The sequence below is a fragment of the Lygodium microphyllum genome, chromosome 16 (genome assembly GCF_053477565.2).
Source record: "Lygodium microphyllum isolate KBCC chromosome 16, Lygodium_microphyllum_v1.1.10, whole genome shotgun sequence".
In the NCBI taxonomy this organism is placed as follows: domain Eukaryota; kingdom Viridiplantae; phylum Streptophyta; class Polypodiopsida; order Schizaeales; family Lygodiaceae; genus Lygodium; species Lygodium microphyllum.
In genome coordinates, this window is record NC_141150.1 from 57,647,796 (window position 1) to 57,668,653 (window position 20,858).

General features: G+C 48.4%; 1 protein-coding gene and 1 pseudogene across 2 annotated transcripts in view; one reads left to right on the top strand and one right to left on the bottom strand.

Annotated features, from left to right (window-relative positions):
• LOC148022866 (Sodium Bile acid symporter family) overlaps positions 1-20,858 on the bottom strand; it is a 79,877-nt gene that overhangs the window by 32,028 nt on the left and 26,991 nt on the right. For both annotated transcript variants that reach the window (XM_087695147.1, XM_087695146.1), the window contains exon 3: positions 20,250-20,343. In XM_087695147.1, the coding sequence (XP_087551273.1) occupies positions 20,250-20,343 (94 nt within the window). The remainder of the gene's footprint in view (positions 1-20,249; positions 20,344-20,858) is intronic.
• On the top strand, positions 19,418-19,965 carry LOC148022867 (small ribosomal subunit protein eS19z pseudogene; annotated as a pseudogene).

Below are 20,858 nucleotides of genomic sequence, written 5' to 3' on the forward strand. Positions count from 1 at the left end.
GAGTAGAAGAGGGTTGGGAAGGAGGCTCAAGCTGAGCCAAGGGTGGGGAACAGTCATGGGCTCTTAATGGAGTGGACGGTGGAGGAGATGTGGGCCGTTGAAGCCACTGAATCCGGAGGTAGATGGGAAAAACCTCCATGCCGTGTAGTGGTCTCCAAGAGGGCTTATCACCTCGTAAGGTCTTAGAGCCTCTGTGTGCTCAAAAAGACTTAGTGCGCGTGGGATGCGCCTTATTGCCTTGAGCATAAGACTTTGACAACTGATGTAGAACAAACTCTGTGGCCTAGAAAGGAGAGGTAGCACAAGGAGTGCCTAGTGGAAGACGCATACACTCCGGAGGGGTGGGGAGCAAAGGTCAATGTCGACAATCTTCGGTGGGATGACCATTCTTGCCGCACTAGTAGCACCCAGTAGAAGGGCAATCTGTCGGGGGGAAGCCATGGTAGCGGTGTGGTAAACTAGATAAGGAAGGGTGGGAGAGAGGGAGAAGAAGGATATATCTCAATGCATAGCAGAAACAATAAAGAAATCAGATGTTGTTGCCAAACCCGCCACAAGTCTTTATCTTCTCTAATAAGGAGGATCTTTGTGGCTCTGAGCACCTCCGGCTCTGATACCATGTCAAAATGATCGAGTGACCACAGAGACAGCAGGGTTTGCGGGGAAAACATTGTGTGTACAGCAAATACTAAGAGAGAAAAGAAACTCAAAAAGAAGATGAAAGATGAATCATGCTGATGATGTGAATCTAATACAAGGGTGGCATAGCAGGATGGATGCCCTAGAATGCAAGATAGCAAAAGAAGCCACTGAGTCTACAAACATAGGATGGGGAGGAGTCGCCTAGAGCAGGGAGACTGTTGTTGAAGAGGGAGGATCTGAATCTGCAAATGCAAGAATGAAGAGTGGTATCTATGAGTAGGGAGACAGCCGATGAAGCCTCCGTCTGCAAACACAAACCTGAAGAGCTGACACCAGCTACTGGGAGTGACACCAAGTGGTGAGGATGAGCCAGATGCTAGAAACGCAGATAAAGACAGCCCCTGAGAGTGAAAACACCAACTGTGGTGTGACCCTTGATGAGTGGAGAAGCAACCAAGAACCAAAACGCAAGGTACAACTGCCTCTGATGATGATGGATGCTGACGCCTATGATGGAGACAGGCCGCCAGCTATGCAGAAGAACTCCACCAAGCTGCCAAACACAATGTGATGGTTGACACCTGATAGCAAGTGTGATGGTCCAACCCTCAGAGACCCGCTCGGGACCCCCTAGGGACCCCGTCTAGGCCCCAGGGCAGCACTAGACCCATTTCATAACTTTGCCATTTCGACCCTCAACACGTCACGGAGCACCCCAACACGTCACGGAACGCGACATGGAACGTGACACGGAACATAACATGACACGAGTTTGGCACAAGGGCCCATCTTGAGGACTTTACGTCATATTCATAGCTAGAAAGCATTTACATGATCACCGGGGGCTCAGCAAGGGACTATGTCACGGCGGGTGGGTGGAGCTATCAACGCGCTACAACACGATGCCAACAACGTGGGTGAGGGAGTACAAGATGATGGAGCTACCACCAAAACTGTGGAGATGAAGCATCAACAGAAGATGAGGTAGGCTGCCACCAAACCACAGCTCCAAAGATGGAGGCCGGCGTCTGATGGTAGGAGGTAAAGGTAATGGAAGGAGAGAGTGTCAGAAGATTGACAGATTGAAGAACCATGTCGAATGAGTGACAGAGGCAACCTATAAATAGACAAGAACTATCTAGGGTGGCGCCCGGAGGGAGGGTGCCAGCTATCTAGGTGGCGCCTCACTGTGGACACCCAACCCAACAGGAGAGCTGAAGTGCTCAGTTGTGAAGAGTGGGCTGCAGTAACCTCGTTGGGAGGCAACTCACAGATGTGGACGAGACTCGCATTTGTTGTCTCTATGGAGACGATGTGGGCCTCTACAAACCAGTCAGAAAAGCCCTCTAAAGTTAAGAACGTTGTCGACTGAGATGGCTAAGCAATGGCAGTATGAGTCTGACCTTTAAACCGCCCTTGCCATCACCCTGCCTCCCCTGTTAGGGGTTGCCCAACTGAGGGGCGCGGGTTTGAGACTTCAATTTGGGTGCTCTGCCTCTAGCCTTTGCTGAGCAACAAGAGCCCCCTCTAAGGAAGAGTTTATATGAAATTGATCAAACAACCGTGCGTAGCGCAACACCTAACACTCGAATTCATAGAAAGTAGGCATGGTAGGCTTTGAAACTATACCTTCCACAAAGTTGAAGTATTTCTTGGGGAGTTTGTTCAGAAACAATGTGATTTGATCGTCAGAGGACTTGGGAGTCCCCGTAGTGGACAATTCAGCAAGAAGTCGCCAATACTCAGCCAACTTGACTTTCAAGTCATCTCGGTCAGTGATTTTAAAGAGTTGGATCTCATGGTCAAGATTTATACAACGGGTCCTATCATGAGCCGCATAGCGGTCAGTCAAGTGTGCCCATCGCTCTGATGCTAAGTCAAAATGCTGAAGCTGAAAATGAAACTCGGGCAATAAGCCTTGCATCAGGCATTCCTAGCCATCAATGAGCGGACAACCTCGTACGGAACAAGTGCGAGATCGGGTTGGGATTCCAACCCCTGCACAAGATCCCATAGGTTCTAGGAGTCAAGGACATGTCTCATCAAGTTTGACCAAGTGGTAAAGTTTGACCCATTATAACGAGTCTTATCATGGCCAAAAGGACCAGGCTCTAATACTCTCTGTCAAGGACATGTCTCATCAAGTTCGACCAAGTGGTAAAGTTTGACCCACTATAACGAGTCTTATCATGGCCAAAAGGACCACGCTCTAATACTCTCGATCTATGATCCCAAGCCCTCCCTCTGACCAATGCCGGATGATGGTTGCCCACGCCACCTTGACCCGAGAGTCCCTAGAGCCATCTGACCCGGCCCAGAGAAAAATCCGCACTAGGAGGCGAAGCTGAACTACACAGGACGAGGAAAAGCACCAACGCACGAGGCGATGTACCAAGCTGTCGCTAAGAGGACCTGGTTGACCACCAAGGCTCGACCCGCTAGGGAAAGGCGGACAGTGCTCTAGTAGGTCATCTTCTGCCGAATACAGTTGAGGACTGGAAGAAACTGCTGGGCAGGAGTGATGTCGAGTCCCACCTGGAACCCTAGGTAACGGATGCGGTCTGCCCTCTACACACCCATCTGAATCCCAAGTGGGCAGGAGTAATGTGGAGTCCCACCTAGAACCCTAGGTAACTGATGCTCTAGCCCTCTGCACACCCATCTAAATCCCAAGTGGACAACCCACTCTTTGCTAGAGTCCAGATCTGTAAGGAAACCAAGCGACTTTCGCCAATTGATTTTCGCTCCCGCTGCAGTGCAAAACACCTCGAGAGCTAGTCTCACTCTCTCTAACATCAGCTCATCGTCCTCTATGTAGAGTGTTGTGTCATCTGCATACTCTCAGTCTAACAACTCCGTCTCCTCTCTCACCGGAAGTCAGAGGCCACGTAACCCGCAGTGAGACATCGCCTCTGCAAAGAGTAGAAACAAATACGGGGCCAGAGGACGCCCCTACCAGACTGATCTCTCCAGACAAAACTCCCCCCCCCCCCCCCCCCTACCACCTATGAGAACCATGCTAGTAACCAATCTGTAGAGTGCGGAGACCCCACGGATCCATGCCTGGGGGAAACCCAATCTCACCATGGTGCCCTCTAAGAAGTCCCAGTCAACCTTGTCATAAGCTTTCTCAAAATCCAGGAGTAGTACAACCAATCCCTGACCATTGTGCTGGGCCCACTCTGTCGCCTCAAAGAAGGTGAAGACATTGTCTAGGATGCTCCTATCCTAGACAAAACATGTCTGTGTGTCATGAATGATGTCTGGAAACACACGGCAGAGTCGCCTACCAATCATCTTGGCCAGTGCCTTATAGGCCACTGACAGCAGGGTGATCGACCTCCACTAGGATAGCTCCAACCGGTGTCCCCCTTTGGGGAGGAGACTAATAAGAGTTGTCGATACACTCCCTGGCATCCGTCCAGAGTTGAAAATCTCCTGAAAGGCCAATAGTAGGGGCTCCTTCACCACCTCCCAGTAGGTAGTGAAGAAGGCCTTAGAAAGACCATCCTCTCCTAGGCATTTCTGCCCGTCCTGTGCATAAGCCTCCTCTAGTTCCTTTTCTGTGAAGAGGTCTAGGAGGAAGCGTCCCATCTCTGTGACAAGGGACAGGATATGGTCCCAGACTTGTTGTCTGACATTGTCCTCTGGCTACGGCTATCTCCTGCTAGAAAAGGTGTCTCTAGTAGTCAGTGGCAATCTCCATCACCTCATCTCTGGGCTAGAGAGAAATCCTCCCATACTGATCCCGGAAGCCGCGTATCTACTCTCCTGAGGTGCGAGACTAATGCACCTAGAAAAACTCCATGCACATCGTGTCCCCCTTGTGCACCCAAAAGGCTGCTGAGGTGCGGAAGGAAAACTCCGAGCACCTGTCCTCGAGGCCGACGGGGGTTACTCGTACGCGCACTTCCTGTGTGTGGAGTGGAATTCCCTAGTGCCTCCTGGAGTAGTCTCTGCCTGGCTGCTAGGTCTCGCTGAAGTGCTCTCTCCTCCTCCCAGCTCTGTTGGCTAGCCTGTAGGGTTGCCTCCTAGCAAATACTGCGCGACTTGGCTAGGACCTCTACAATCTCCTCTACGATCCGATCCCTCCTGTCCCACTCCCTAGTCCAGAGCTGCACAATCTATCTTTTCACCTTCTCCCTCCTGTAGATCGAGTCAGGGATGCAATAGGATCGTGTGTCTAGAGTAGAGGCTGGGGGATCAAGTGTCAAGAGAATCAGGTAGTGATCAGACAAAGTGGTGCCAGCCAACTGCCCTACCTGGCCTCCGCGAGAGTATCCCCACTCTCCCACATAAAACCTGTCCAGCCGCTTCAGCAAAACTCCGCCTAGCTGCTTGTATCCCCAAGAGAAGTCCAGCGACCTCTCCCTCCTATGGAAAGCTGGGTCTCTCCAAGCATCCCGTGCTCCTACTGCTAGTAAGAAGACCTCCCATGCCTCTTGCTCCTCCCCAATCATACCCTAGTAGTTTCTACCTTTGCCCTGTTGGTCCTCTAAGGCCTCCAAGTTGTTGAAGTCTCCTCCAACAATCCATGAGTCCACCTCTGGGAGTCCTGCTGCGATCACCCAGAACCTGTTGCGTGCCCTAACCTCAGTAGGGGTATAGACAGTGAGGACTCCAAGGCATGAGTCCCCAATATCTAGTCTGATCCATAGAACCCTCCCTGCCACAATCGTCCCGTGGTCACGTACACAAGCGATGAGGCTCGAGCCAATAGAGGTGCATACACCTCCACTCCTACCCTGGGTACCGATGGCGTGCTCCCAGTAAGTGTGTGAACTGCCTAGGAGTACCTTCCCTACCCGATGGGCCTGGGAAAGAGTGAGCTTGTGCTCCTGCAAAAGTAAGATGTTGATCTGTCCAGCAAGGGCAGACTGCAACTCATGCCGAGCAATCAACTTCCTCGAACCACGTGACCCACTGTAGTGGAGGCTGTTCACATTCCAAGATGCAAGATGTAAACTCATAGAGAAACCTGTGATTGTCCGAACAGGCATCTGTTCGGTGTGGAAGCTGCTAACGAAAAAAAAGAGCTATGGGGCATGCGGATACGCTTTGCTACAGGCCTGGACGGTAAGCTCCATCCCCCCATGGTAGCCCTCGGGCGGACCATGGGGATGATAGATACACCTGGTGGTACCATCAAGTGCATCTATCAGCCAGGTTGAGAGACATGACTGTACACTGGTAGAAACGGGCCGCCTGTGCCAGGGACCACTCGATCACATCCATTGGAGCTCTCCACTGCGAAGTGGCTCGAAAGAGTGGGACCTCAACACCAGCCCACCAATTAATGTCCATCGTGCAACCTGGCCACTATTGGGTGAAAAGTGCTAGTTCTCCTTCTCCCATCCACTAGAAGATGTGGTCTGCCACCTGACTCTTTACCTCCTCCTCTATTTGTATAATTGTCTAGTCTCCTGTATGACAGGTCTGCAAGAAGAAAGCATAGTTTGGTCCATCCGGTGGTGCTAGTAGATTAACCTTGCCGCTCCTTGACTTGCGTACCACGAAGATCCATACCTCCAGAGGTAGTGGGAATCTCCGCACTCCGTAACTCTCATGTAGGACCACGGGCCACTGAGAAAAACTCCTGTGGTGGCAGCTTCGCCTATCTCGGAAAGGTGTGACAAGCGGCATGGACAGATGAGCTGGTGGCTGTGTGGGGAGGGGGGGGGCTAGGCTGCTGGTGAGTGGAGGAGGTCGACGTATGGGGCTCCTCACCTCCTGTGGGGAGGGGGGAGATGGGTAGGGGGGGAGGCGGGGAGAGGGGGGTCACCTCTACTGGGTGGGGATCAGGGGGGCTGATCAGCAGGGGAGATGGTGGGGAGGGGGAGGGTCGATGGATGGTTGGGTGGTCGAAGGCACAAGGCGTGTGTGTGTGTGTGGGGGGGGGGGGGGGGTTTTGGGGGGAGAAAGGATGTGGGGGTTGTTGGTCCTGCCACATGGGCCAAGGAGGGGGGGGTTGCAAGGCACTCCACCGAGGGGGGATGCTCACCCTCCTGCTCCCTGCTATTGTGGCTGTGACTTAGGGGCTGACTGCGGCCCCCCTGCCATCTCCCTCTCTGTCGTCTCTGGACCCGTGTAAAACCATCAGTGTCCACCTGTGGACCTGTCGGTGAAGCTGCCTTGGCTCCGAAGCACGTGCAATCTGCTGCTTGATGCCCAACGTCATGGCAACGCAAGCACTGCTTTGGCTGCCCAGTCACAATAACCTGCTACCTGAAAGAGTGTCCGCCTGCCTCAATCTCTAGGAACTGTGGTATATTCTTTGTATCTTTCACTGCCACCCGTACCTTTGGGACTCCTGCAACTGTCACCACATCCACGAAGGAGGCAGGAAGGACAATGCCGAAGAGCTGTCCAAGGTCCTCCACTAACTAGCGAGTACTCTACCGCCAATCCGGGGAAGAGTAGGGTGATTGGATGTCTAAGGAACCTGTTATGGAACGCGAATGCCTCCATTATGAAGCCACTGTACTAGGGAACCATATATATGACCCCCTTCGTGGAAGCAGAGGGTGAGCTATCCAATAGCTCACCGGTTGTGCTTGCCGAGGTGAGTTGTACCATGAAGATCCCTTGACCTGTGAGAACCGCCTCCGCGATCTGCGCAGGGTGGAGTGCAGCCAGGCCCGAAGCTAGGCCCTAGATAAGGTGTCCTACAACCTAGCCAAAATCGTCGTTTCTTTTAGCTCCAGCTCTATGGCACGGACAGCTAAGGGTTGTTCCTTAGAGAGGACAATGCACAAGCTGTTTGACTAAGGGGCACTCACAGAATGCACCGGCGTCTAACTAGAGGTTTCCATTGCGCGTCCCTGTTAAGAACCTACCAATCACATTGCTATGCTACCGGGGGGAGAAAGTTGCTACAAAGGAAGGGAGCAACTAGCGAGGAGGGGGAATTGTTGTTTTTTGCGCAAGTGGTGGGTCTTGCCGGACGGGGCCAGGGCTGGGGCCGCAAGGCAAAGGAGGCGGGGCAGCGCACGGGGGGGTCAGCAGGGCGGGTGCAGAGCCTTGCTGGGGGGGGGGGACAAGGCGGGATTGGGTAAGGCGGGGGTGGCACGGGGGGTTGGCAACGCGAGGGGGCTGGGCAGGAGCAGGTGGGGCGGGGATGATCAAGCAGGGCGCGAGTAGGTGGGGTGGGCAGGAGCAAGCGAGGCGGGCAGGAGCAGGCAGGGCGGGCTACAGGCAGAAGCAGGCGGGGCAGGCGCCAAGCGGAGTTTGACACGAGGGTACAGGCAGGCTATGGGCAGGAGCACGCGGGGCGGGTGCTAGGCGGAGGTTAGCACGAGGGTATAGGCGGGGGCAGGGGCAGCAGTCGCGACGCAATGGGCAGGGAGCGTGGTGATGCTAAGACTTAGTTAGTTCTCCCTTCTATTGGATCAAGAGGGCCAGGCTTATCAATTTGGTCAAGATGGTCTTATTCTGGTCTATCCATGCCCAATATTGGAGCCTTTCAGCAGAGATGTGTCAAAGGGAACGAGACAATTTATTCTCCTCTGCTGAGCAGCAGTCCTTGCATGGTGCAAGTTCAGTTGAAGGTTATGTCCAGGTTGGACAGCAGCGCACTAATGCAACCAATGGTATACATACGAATGTGTCTCCTTTTAGTGGAACTTCTAAGTCATACAAGAAAGATGATGCAAATGCAATGCTTCAGGTACAATTAATGAATGCAGGGAGTGCATTAGAACAGGCTCTAAAGACTAACTTGTTGCCACTGCACACATCGGCCATCCTACCACCTACCTTGTTGTTGCCCACCCACTAGACCTCCTGCCACCGCCTTTGCTCCACCCCATGCTGCCCAGACCTTCCTGGTCTACATTTCCAGCCTGCCAACCCTCCAGCTGCCCCAGCCAGCACCTCTTCCCCCCCAATTTGCCTCTCCCTACCCCCCCTCTTTCTCTCTCAACTGAATAAGAAGCTCATTATCAGCTGCTTCCTCCCTTTGCAGCAACATTCCACTGGACATTCAACACCTCACCCAAGTGGTCTTCAGAGAACACACACAATGGAAACCACTTGTCCAATGTTGGCACTCTTCAGGTACCCCCTAGTCACATGCCTCACAAGTTGTCCTCCCCAAGAATAGCTTCAAACAGTTTGCACTACAATGAAGGAAATGGAGGAGATTGTCATCTTTGGACAGGTCATGGATCACTCCCCCTCCAAAGCATGGCTTCAGGATTGGCTTTGTACCTTGCACATCAGTACCTCACGGATAGCAATGGTGGTGCTGATGGGCCAAGGCATAATCATGCTACATCTCGCCTCAATGGATGCAGCACAAGAGCTTACCAACAGCTCTCCAATTGTGTCTACTACGGGAGTTATTTTCATAGTTCCATGGTATAGTGGGTTCGCTGTCTCAAATTTTGGGCTTCTCCACTGCTTCCCCAGACATCCTTTCACAATCCTCTTCCCAAGTCTCACAATTGAGTACACCCCCTGGTGGAGGACTTCAAGCAGCTCTTTGGCAAGTGCTCTCGACCTTGTTTCCTAATGTGGCAACAAAAGCAAGGATGCCAAAGGTGCATGTGGCAATAACAAACATCAAGGAAATACCTCAAGTTTTGGAGATTTGAGGTAGGAAGAACACATTTCAGTCAGCATGTCATAGTCACAGGACAGCCTGGGCAATGCCTCAAATGCCATGCTTTCCAACACCATGCCCTCGAGTACACATGATTCGGGGTTAAGGCCTCTCAATAAGAAACTGTCCATCAATTAAAGACACACCCATCAATGGATGAGGACAACTTCACTAGAGTTCAACAATGCTGAGGTAGGGGAACTAGGGCCCCAACAGCCCTAAGCCGAGGGCAAACGTTCCCATTGGACACCCCTGCCAATGGGGCCCATACAGCAATAGTCCCCTCCCCCCCCTCCCTCTCTCACCACCACCTTCACCTCCTCCCCCAACCCTTCACAACATCCACAGCAATGGACTATCCCCAAACACTTCACACCTCTAACACAACTCCCTCCCATCCCCCGACCAAAACCCTTGGCCCTCCCATATAGGTAGTGACAAGCCCCACACCCCGATGTCTTCCAATCAGCAATAGCCAAGTAGCCCTTGTCCCCCCCAAAGGTAGCACCCCTACCTCAAGAGTACATCGTATCTTTCCCCACCATGCCTAGTGTTTGCCACACGACTTCTATCGATGTGGGCCTTGGCCATGCAAGAAAGTTGCGGGTCATGAGGAGTTTCCACTTTCACTAGAGGTGGAAGTCACGGAATGTAAGGTGCACATTGGCCCCTCCAGATGCGCTGAACTACTCCTTCCTCCAAGCTTCCCACTCTGGCGAATGGTTAGAGGCTAAAGTGGAGGTCATATGAGACCAAGTGACGAAGCATGTTTCATAATGACTGAGAGAGGTAGGGATAAAGCTACTCTCAGAGCAATGGCCCACATGCATGATGGAGATCAATTGGTGATCTAGTGTCGACCTTCCTCACCTCCGCATCCATATTTACACCACATCATACTGACGCCTACCACTGGATGTGATCTAGTGGCTCCTAGCCTAGGCCGATTGATTTTATTAGATCTCAAAGGCTCACCTGAAGCATGGCACTTGGAAGCGCATGCAATGATTCAAGAAGTAAAAATCATTGCAATAGACCCTTATGGGTGAAGCTAGATATTGGGCTTCATGCATTGGAATCCTCAATGTCCGTGCATCTACAAAGGTCTAAGCACATGCTAGTTTTTCGATGGAGATTGTGGATGGATTGCCTGATGTGGACTCTTGGATTCCTTGAGGATATCTCAACAACTTGGAGACCTTTGAGGATCATCAATAGAGGTATAGACTTCCACGACATAGCAAATGATGAGCAAGAGGCCTCATAGGCTTTGATCTTCATAGTAGGAGCTTGTGATGTCTCGAGGGAGTCCCAATTTTATGCAAACACATTAGCTCATTAGACTTCTCGTGGGGCTACAAGCAATTAGGTGGCATTCTCCTAGAGTGGCTAGGCAAGCTCTATGTGGGGGAGTGGACAATTCATGAGGAGGGCAAACTAGACAGTTGGCAAGGACCATATTGTCAAACCATGCTTCAATCCTCCTCTCTCTAGATGCACTTGCTTCAGCCCTTGACCCCAGCTCATGCCACATCCCAAATTCAGCCTACCAGTGCAAGGAGATGCGGAGACAAATTAGATAGCTCTGGATTAGGAATTGGGTGCAGCATGGAGGGGTTGCAGAGGTGGCACAAGCCTCGGGAGAGCCAAGTAAGATTTGTCACTAAGCAGCTCTCCATGCGAGGCAGCAAGGTTAGGAGGAGAGGGCCTTGCAACAAGATTTGGCAGCCATCCAAAGGTTGCTATAAGAAGTCCCCTAGCAATCACACACTCCATACCACATCTTCGACATTTGAAAAAGCCATGTAATCCCTAAGTAATTCAGCATCAAAACAATGCTGAAAAACCATGATTTATGGCAGTAAATCAGTCCTCATTAATGCATCTTCTTCCAAATTCATCCCACGTCTTCTACAGACAGTGACCTATCAAGCAACAAAACAAATCGGTATTCCCTCTAATCAGTCCCAGTTGCCTAAGCCTTTGCCAACTGTTTCTCACATAAATAGTGACCCTTCACAAAATAAAACTGATTGGAATTGTAGGCTAGAAGAAAACACAGCAATGTATAGTATGGCGACATCCCATGGATGTAGAGGATGGCAAGAAAAAAGCAAAACACAGTTGGACACAGCAGCTGGAGGGCTGGTGATGGTAGGGAGAGACCAAGACTAGTTGAACAACAGCACCAAGAAGCTATGATGGAAATGATGATGATATCAATAGGGAGAGGTAGGAGAGCAAGTACTAATGTGAGATGGATAGGGATGAAAATGGCAATGATACTGATCCCCTTTTATAGAGTTTTCTGGGCCAATTGGCCTACCAAAGTTCTAGATCTTGTGTTTAACTCGATAGTCCTTTTTGGGACTATTTCGAGAGCCAAAACAATGTCAGAAAAATGTCACAAATTCATGCCCCTTCCTAGGTTCTTAACACCCCCTCTCCATCCCAAAAAGTGTTAAAGAAGACTATGAGAAGCATGCTCTTAGTCCAAGCCAAAAGGCCCCACCCCAAAGAGATGAAGACATCAGATCACAGGTGCCAACAGCCCCAAACATATGACTGATACGACTGGCCTCAACCAATGAATCAATCTCCAAATCATCATGAGCAATATCATCTTGTACTAGCATGTGACTACCAAATACAATCTTTAATATATTCCACATAACATCTATATTTGATGGTGACTAGAAATAGGCACCTCAACAAAAGCAATGCCTTCTCTTCTAAACTAGAGGCAATTTCTCCCCATCTGAATTGCACCCCCTGCATCTGAAAAAAAATTATAAAGTGGCCTCAAAGATATACATGTATATCAGTGTTCCTGTAATCATATCATCACATACAGTCTCTACAAATGGGGGGCTACCATATACAAACATACACCACTTCCACACGAACAAATTTTCCACCTCTAAGGGAGCAGGGTATCTGCTTCAAAAACCAGCAGAGCCCATCCTCACGAGCCTCCAGATCTTGACCATGCGCAATGGCTCACTTGGTCCAAGTCTAGTTGCCTCTAGAATATTGCCACAACCTAGAACAAACTCAAACTATCCCATCCATAAAGATGCAGCTCCTCTACTACTGTGTTACCCTCTCTTAGCTATCGCAATGTGCAAATGACTCAAACTTGTAAAATATTACACGGCGCAGCGAACAGAATCTGAGAAAGAGATAGAGAGTACACAACAGATAAGAGGAGAATCAGTAAAATTCTTTAACTCCAAACAACTGATACAAAGATGGCTCTGTCCACCCGTGCGCTTCCACTGTGTGAAGCTTAGATGGCGATCTAGACAGAAGATAGGTGAAGAGCTTAAGGCTAGCTGGAACAACAACTCTGACTGGGTGAAAGATGAGTGTGAGATGGCTGCGAAGGGGTTTAGCTTTTATAGCCCGCGAAGGTCGTTAGGTCGGCCTGCTGACCGACCTACCATATGAGCCTCCACTAGTCGGCCAGGGAATATTCCAGGGAATATTCCCTTTACCATCGGGCCGGGGGCGCTGCCCCCGGACCCCACAATAGGGGCCCCTTTTAACTCCCTTACCACGCAACTCAATGCAATGTGCCTCGAGTTGCTACCAGCTTAACCACTCCGTCTAACCCAAAGATTAGACCCACAACAGTCACCTTTTTGCCATCCGGTCACATAGACCTCATCTGATATACAAGTCAGGACTCAACCAATGTCCGGGCTCACATTTGGCTTCTCCTCATAATGGGGGCCTTACAACTTTGAGCACCATGGATCATTGGTAGCACCTAATGAGGGTGGGGCATTGATCATATCTAACACCCCCCCTCAATGTCCACCCATAGGTGAACTATCTCCTCGGCCCAATGCCGAGTCTCTGAAGATGAACTTGAAGCAGATCCTTCGTAAGTGCTTTGGTGAAGATATCTGCTCCATTCTCCTCTGTTGGACAGTAGACCAATTCCACTATCCCATCCTCCATCAAATCACGCACATAGTGATACTGGATCTCTATATGTTTGGTGCGTGCATGAAACACTGGATTTTTGGCAATGGCGATGCAACTCTGATTGTCACATCTCAGCACAGTTGGTTCTTCATCCTGCACTCCCATATGCCATAGAATCCTTCTCAACCATACGGCCTCACATGCAGCAAAACAAGCTGCCTTGTACTCTGCTTCGGTAGAAGACAATGCCACTGTTGGTTGCTTCTTACTAATCCAAGAGAAAATTCATGAACCCAAAGAGAAGCAATAACCAGAAACTGACTTCCTGGAATCAATGTCTCCTGCCCAATCTGAGTCACAGTTCCCCACAAGAGAAGTTCCGAAACTGTATGTGATACCATAGTCAAGAGTTTTCTTCAAGTATCTGAGCACCCGCATCCCAGCCTTCCAATGACTCTCATGAGGTTTGTTTGAGAACCTGCTCAAAACACCAACAGCAAAACTGATATCTGGTCTGGTGTTACACAAGTAGATTAGACTGCCGACCAACCTCCTATACCTCCCAATGTCTGCTAGTGCTGATGTATCCTCAACGGATAACTTTACATTCACCTCCATAGGTGTAGCTATCTCCTTGCACTCGGTCATGCCAAATGCCTTCAAGATCTCCCATGCATACTTCTTCTGAGAGATGAAGATCTTTCCTGGCTCTTGCCAGACTTCAATCCCCAAACAATAGTGCAGCAAGCCCAAGTCTGTCATTTCAAACTCAAAACTCAAAGCCTTTCGAGTTTGGTTGATCATATCTTCATAGTCACCTGTAATAAGAAGGTCGTCCACATATAGGACAATCACTGCAGACTTTTTACCATCCCTGTAAACATACAAGTTAGCATCTGAGGCACATCTTTTGAAGTTTAGGTTTAAAAAGAACCTATCTATCCGCTGGTACCATGCTCTGGGGGCTTGTTTCAGCCCATACAATGCCTTCTTCAGTTTACACACTTTGTTCTCAGAATGGGGGGCCTCAAACCCTGGTGGCTGAGCCACGTACACCTCCTCCTTGAGGTCACCATTTAAGAACGCTGACTTAACATCCATTTGGTACACTGGCCACTTCTTGTGGGCAGCCACTGCAAGTACCGTGCGAATAGTGGTCATTTTGGCAGTTGGGGCAAATGACTCTTGAAAATCAAACCCTTCAACTTGTGAAAATCCTTGGGCAACCAGTCTAGCTTTGTACTTTTCTAAGGTACCATCAGCCTTGTACTTTACCTTCCAGATCCACTTGGTGCCAATAATCTTCCACTTTGCTGGCTGATCCACTAGCTCCCAAGTGTCATTCTTCATTATGCTGTCATACTCCGCCTGCATAGCAGCCTTCCATGATGGATCTGCAAGTGCTTCTTCTAAGTCAGTTGGCTCCTTTACTTCTCTCATAATCTCAACCATCAAGGCCATGTTGACTATGTGAGCAGAAGCCCTCCTTTGCTCCTCTATTCTCTGAGACCTCCTTGGTCCGTCTGCCTTCTCCTCAACAGATGCAGGCATAGGATTATTGTGGTCATAGAGCTGCTTCACCCAGCGCGGCAATGGCTTTTCCGGTGGGGTGATGTCAGGTTGGTGAACTTTTTCCTCATCATCTGAAGATGATGCTTCCTCCTCCTTAAGGATAGGGATAGCTCTCGGGACAGGTTCATAGTGGACTACTTCTTCGCTTGATGATAAAGTGGAAGACCTTGCCTTCTCCTCCTCCACTGTATGCGGCTCCTCCTTGAACACCACATCACGGCTCGCGATGATCTTCTTTGCCTCTTGGTCATATAACTTGTAAGCCTTCTGCTCATCACTATAACCCAAGAAGATACATTTTCTGCTTTTTGGTTGTAACTTGTTTCTCTTCTCATCTGGAACATGTGCATAACATTCACATCCAAAAATTCTGAAATGTGAAACAGATGGTTTCTTACCAGTGTAAGCCTCATGAGGTGTTTTTCCCTTGAGAGCCTTTATGTAGCTCCGATTTAGAATGTAGACTGCAGTATTAACAGCTTCAGCCCAAAAATGGTTAGGCAATCCCTTGCCCTTTAGCATGCATCTTGCCATCTCCACAATGGTACGATTCCTGCGTTCCACAACACCATTCTGCTGAGGTGTGTGAGGCGTCGTCAATTGACGCTTGATCCCTTTGCTCTTGCAAAAGCCTTCAAACTCCTTTGAGTTGAACTCACCACCACCATCTATTCTAAATTTCTTCACACTTTTCCCTGTTTCATTCTCAACAAGTATTAGCCATTCTTTAAACTTACCAAAAGCTTGAGCCTTATCACGAAGGAAGTACACCCACATCTTCCTACTGTAGTCGTCGACAATCAACATAAAATAAGAAGATCCCCCCAAGGCCTGTGTAGGCATCTTACCACACAAGTCAGCATGCACCAACTCTAGAGGAGCATGTGCTCTATTCTTGCTTTCTTGTGGAAATGCCTTTCTCTGTTGCTTGCCCATCATACAAGCTTCACATGGTTCCTTCAATTCAGTTATTGTAGGTAGGTGAGCAACCATACCTTGCTTTTGCATCTCCTTCAATACTGCAAATCCGATGTGTCCAAACCTTTCATGCCAAAGCTTACTTGTGCCCACTCCAGCGGTGGCTGTAAGAGCACTTAGCTCATACAGGTTGTTCCTCCTTTCTCCTTTGCCAACAATTGTGCCAGCACTATCAATAATTTCTGCACCTGTCTTCTTGAACCTCACTTCATGACCAAGATCAGTTATGGCAGCAACTGATAAGAGATTTCTTCTGATTTCGGGAACATACAACACATTTGAAAGCTTTTTGACTTCACCATTTGCAGCAACAAAAGAAATAGTACCTGTGCCCGCAGCAGGGCATTTAGCATCATTTCCAACCGTCACAGTGATGGATTCTTGTAGAGGCTGCATAGAACTGTATAGACCTTTCTTGTTGGTCATGTGACGGGAGGCCCCACTATCCAACACCCAAGAGTCAGTGGTAGATTCTTCTTGCGCCGAGGAGCACACTTCCTCAATGGTCGCCATGAATAATTCCAACTCTGCTTCAGCCGTATTGGCTGTCTCTTTCCCTTTACTTTTAAGGGTACCATTCTTTTCATCTGCCTTCTTGACACGACAATCTGCAATTGCATGTCCTTTCTTCTTACAGTAGAAGCACTCTCCTTGAAACTTCTTCTTGCCGCCCTTCTTCTTTTTGTCACCATCATTTTTGGTGGAGAAAACACCTTTGCCTTTTGCATTGGCAGAGAATGCAGCATCTCCATTGTTGCTTCCTTCTCGGGCTTTCAGCCTCAACTCCTCCTCCATTAATAATGCACAAAACTCCTCAAAAGTCAAAGCTTGAGGTCTCACCTGAGTATTAAGGGCAGTTACTAGTCCATCAAACTTTTGTGGACAAATCCGAAGACACCTCCGAGCTAGCTCTTCGCTAGTCTTTTGTATCCCAGCGCCAGCCATCTGGTCGCGCAGATTCTTAATCCGAGTGATGAATGCTTCAACCGTCTCTCCTTCAGCAAACTTCTCCGCTGCTAGTTGATTCTCCAAGTTTTGAATCCTTGTTTGGTTTCGTGTTTCATATTGACTCCTTAGTACATTCCAAGCCTCTGACGCTTTGGTTGTATGCTGAATCAGAGTCAAAACACTGTCAGAACAGCTTGTAACTAAGGCACACAATGCATCTGCATTCCTTCGTTTCCAAGCTCGTAGAAGATCTGCATTCGGAGGAATCATCACACTAGGATTTGATGGGTCGGGGGTAGGCTGTGGTTCTGCGTCAGTCCCCAGCACAGTCTCCAGAAGCTCATAAGAATCAAGGATAGTAGTAATTTTGAACTTCCACAAGGTGTAGTTTGTACCATCTAACTTGCCTTCGCTGAAGGTTGGTGGACGAATCCTCAGTGTTTGAATAGCCGGTACAGCAGCACCACCTCCTGCACCGCTTCCTGATGCGCCAGAACTGCTTCCCGGAGTCGACATCGTTTCTCTTTGCTGTTGAAGCCTTTGCCTCTTGCACTCTCTCCGATCTCTAGAGCCTCCTGGGCTCTGATACCATGTAAAATATTACACGGCGCAGCGAACAGAATCTGAGAAAGAGATAGAGAGTACACAACAGATAAGAGGAGAATCAGTAAAATTCTTTAACTCCAAACAACTGATACAAAGATGGCTCTGTCCACCCGTGCGCTTCCACTGTGTGAAGCTTAGATGGCGATCTAGACAGAAGATAGGTGAAGAGCTTAAGGCTAGCTGGAACAACAACTCTGACTGGGTGAAAGATGAGTGTGAGATGGCTGCGAAGGGGTTTAGCTTTTATAGCCCGCGAAGGTCGTTAGGTCGGCCTGCTGACCGACCTACCATATGAGCCTCCACTAGTCGGCCAGGGAATATTCCAGGGAATATTCCCTTTACCATCGGGCCGGGGGCGCTGCCCCCGGACCCCACAATAGGGGCCCCTTTTAACTCCCTTACCACGCAACTCAATGCAATGTGCCTCGAGTTGCTACCAGCTTAACCACTCCGTCTAACCCAAAGATTAGACCCACAACAGTCACCTTTTTGCCATCCGGTCACATAGACCTCATCTGATATACAAGTCAGGACTCAACCAATGTCCGGGCTCACATTTGGCTTCTCCTCATAATGGGGGCCTTACAACTTTGAGCACCATGGATCATTGGTAGCACCTAATGAGGGTGGGGCATTGATCATATCTAACAAAACTATCACATTGGAGCTCCTCTGGCTCCTACAGTGCTGTCTTGCTCCTCCAAATCTCTCAAGCAGCTTCCCTTTTGCTACACTAAGTGGACCCTCCAAAAAACTTAACAAACTCTACACAAATACTCCTCTCATGAAACCATGGATAAGTCACCTCAAAATGCCACAAAACTGAATTGTGTGGATGCCACATGCCAAACATCCACCTTCTTTATTTATCAAGTTATCTCAGTCACACAAGTCACATATGTCATCTTAGTAATAGGTCACCAAAATCACAGAAGTTGCAAATTGCATAATTCTTGTCTGGTCCAAAGTGACTTATTGTATAACTTGTCTTGCTGAGTACAATACGGGATCAAGTTGATGGATTAACTGGCATTGTCTGAGAAAATACATGCATGTGGGAAAAAGCCGAACTATCATCACCAATAGCACACTTGCAAGTGTATTGGATGTTGCCTGCCTTCAGTGTTGACTTCACCAAGACTTCAGCTCCACATCACAAAAGCCTATCGTTGTTCTTGTCATTGCTGCCTAAAGGGCATGCAATGTCACATAATTATTTGTTTGCTTGGTATCTCCTCCATGTCTTATTGTCCATTTCTATGTGGGGTTATTTAGCAATTCTTTGAAGATAATTAGATTAGTGTTTGCTTGATTATTATAGAAACATAACCACCATTGGGCTAAGAATCCTATGTAATGCAAGCCTATCCGTTGGGGTAGGATAGCCCTGGAAAGTTATAGCTATTGAGTTAGGAGGCCATCATAAAGAGCGGCACTCTATTTTAGTGAATTCTCTTGGTACTCTTTGAGACACTTCTTATAGCTAGGTAATTTGTGTGTCAATCTTGCTGGACTTTTTCTCACTTACAAACAGAAGAGGATGCACACGTACTCTGATTTCATGAGACAGACTAAAAGCAAGAACACTCACTAAGACTTAGTTCACAAAGATGTGGAGAGAGATGAATATGCACAACAAAGTCTCAACTAACTAATGTACTAACTGACCAATCTGTACGATACATCTGAGTAGCATAAATAGATAATGACGGGCACCACTTGTGTATCAATGTGCACAATATGTGTAAAACAGTTGGGTGCCCTGGAAAAAGTTGGACATGCCGAAAATACAGCTAAACAATCACAACAAGTTTATAGGATCACAACAATAGAGAAACAAAAAATTAGCAAAACAAAGCTTGGGCTATAAAGGCCAGAGAGAGAGAGAGAGGACTAGTGAGGCCAAAATCGGCCTATGAGACATAACCATGTACAATGATGATCACCACTGAGTATCAAAGTGTGACATATTGAGATGTCATCTGTGATGGAAAGATGTGACCTGTGATGGTGATATGCAGTGCCAAGAGAAACTACAAAGGTATACAATACAGGATAATGAAAGAGACAGAGACAGACAGAGAGAGAGAGACGGATTTACGAAAAAAAAAGAGAGAGACAGAGAGAGAACTTTGGCAGCAGCGAGGCGTAAGTGTATCTCAGGCTCAGGCGCGCAGGGAGCTCTCCATCTTGCCCTATCTGGTGCGCCGGTAGTTCACGGTGGCCATGGCGACAGCCAAGACAGTGAAGGACGTGTCGTCTCACGAGTTCGTCCGCGCTTACGCTGCACATCTCAAGCGCTCTGGCAAGATTGAGGTGCCTGCCTGGGTTGACATAGTTAAAACAGCTACCTTTAAGGAACTTGCACCCTATGATCCTGATTGGTACTATGTGCGAGCAGCATCAATGGCTCATAAGATCTACCTTCGAGGGGGTGTAGGAGTTGGGGCTTTCCGAAAGATTTATGGAGGTAGGAAGGGGACTGGAAGCAGACCTTCTCATTTTGGTAAGAGCAGTGGGTCAATAGCTAGAGACGTGCTAAAGCAGCTTGAATCGACATTGTTGAGAAAGACCCAAAAGGGGGACGAAGAATTACATCTAATGGTCAACGGGACTTGGATCAAGTAGCTGGACGTATTGCTGTACCTGCTGCTTTACTGCTGAATTGACTGGAAGGCTGTCATGCTGTTAGTTAATGGCTTTTCCAGCAAATGGGCCCCTATAGGGATTTTGGGTCAACATTTTTTTTGGAAGTCTGTGTTGAGGGCTAGTCAAGGAGCAAACTAGATGAACCTCCAGTTCAGTTGTTGAGAGATTTTGAGTAGTCTAAGAGTATATATTCTAAGGCTCTTGTAACATGGTTTGATGAATGCTTAATTGCTTTCATGTTAACTCTTTGAACATTTGTCTGAGTCTTTAAGAAATATCAGGATTGTCTCTTGTTCAAAAAAAAAGACAGAGAGAGAACCTCCAGGACAGCAAGACACAAGAACTAAACCAGCAGCATAGTAGGCTGGCAATTGCATCAATCGACTAATAAGTGCTCCAGCAGTCGGCATGACCTGCAAAAACATGTATATATCACCAAACCAGCTGACTCTGCAAGTTCATTTGTGCACTCAAGTCTTTTCTATTGAAAAACTCTTTCATGGTAGCTACATAATTAAGAACAGAACCATGCTTCTACAACTAAATAGAGCTCTTATGTTGTATGTATTCAGAAAACTAGCACAAGTTGAAAACATTGATTGTTGGAGTAGCTAACCAATGAGCTTCTTTGATATCCCTTAACATCACTAAGGTGATGTATGTAAGACAGTTATACTCCATTAACACTCTGAATTAAAAATGTCAATTGTATCACACAGTCTGAGAAGCTTGCTTTACATACAGGGAGTCCGAGGTCTACACAAGTATTCATGTTATGTAAGACAAAGTGAAATTGACCTTCTTTGATATCCCTTAACATCACTAAGGTGATGTATGTAAGACCTCTAGTCCCCGTTCAGACTTTGAATGTAAATTGTATTACACAGTCTGAGAAGCTCACTTTAGATGCAGGGAGTCCTAGGTCTAT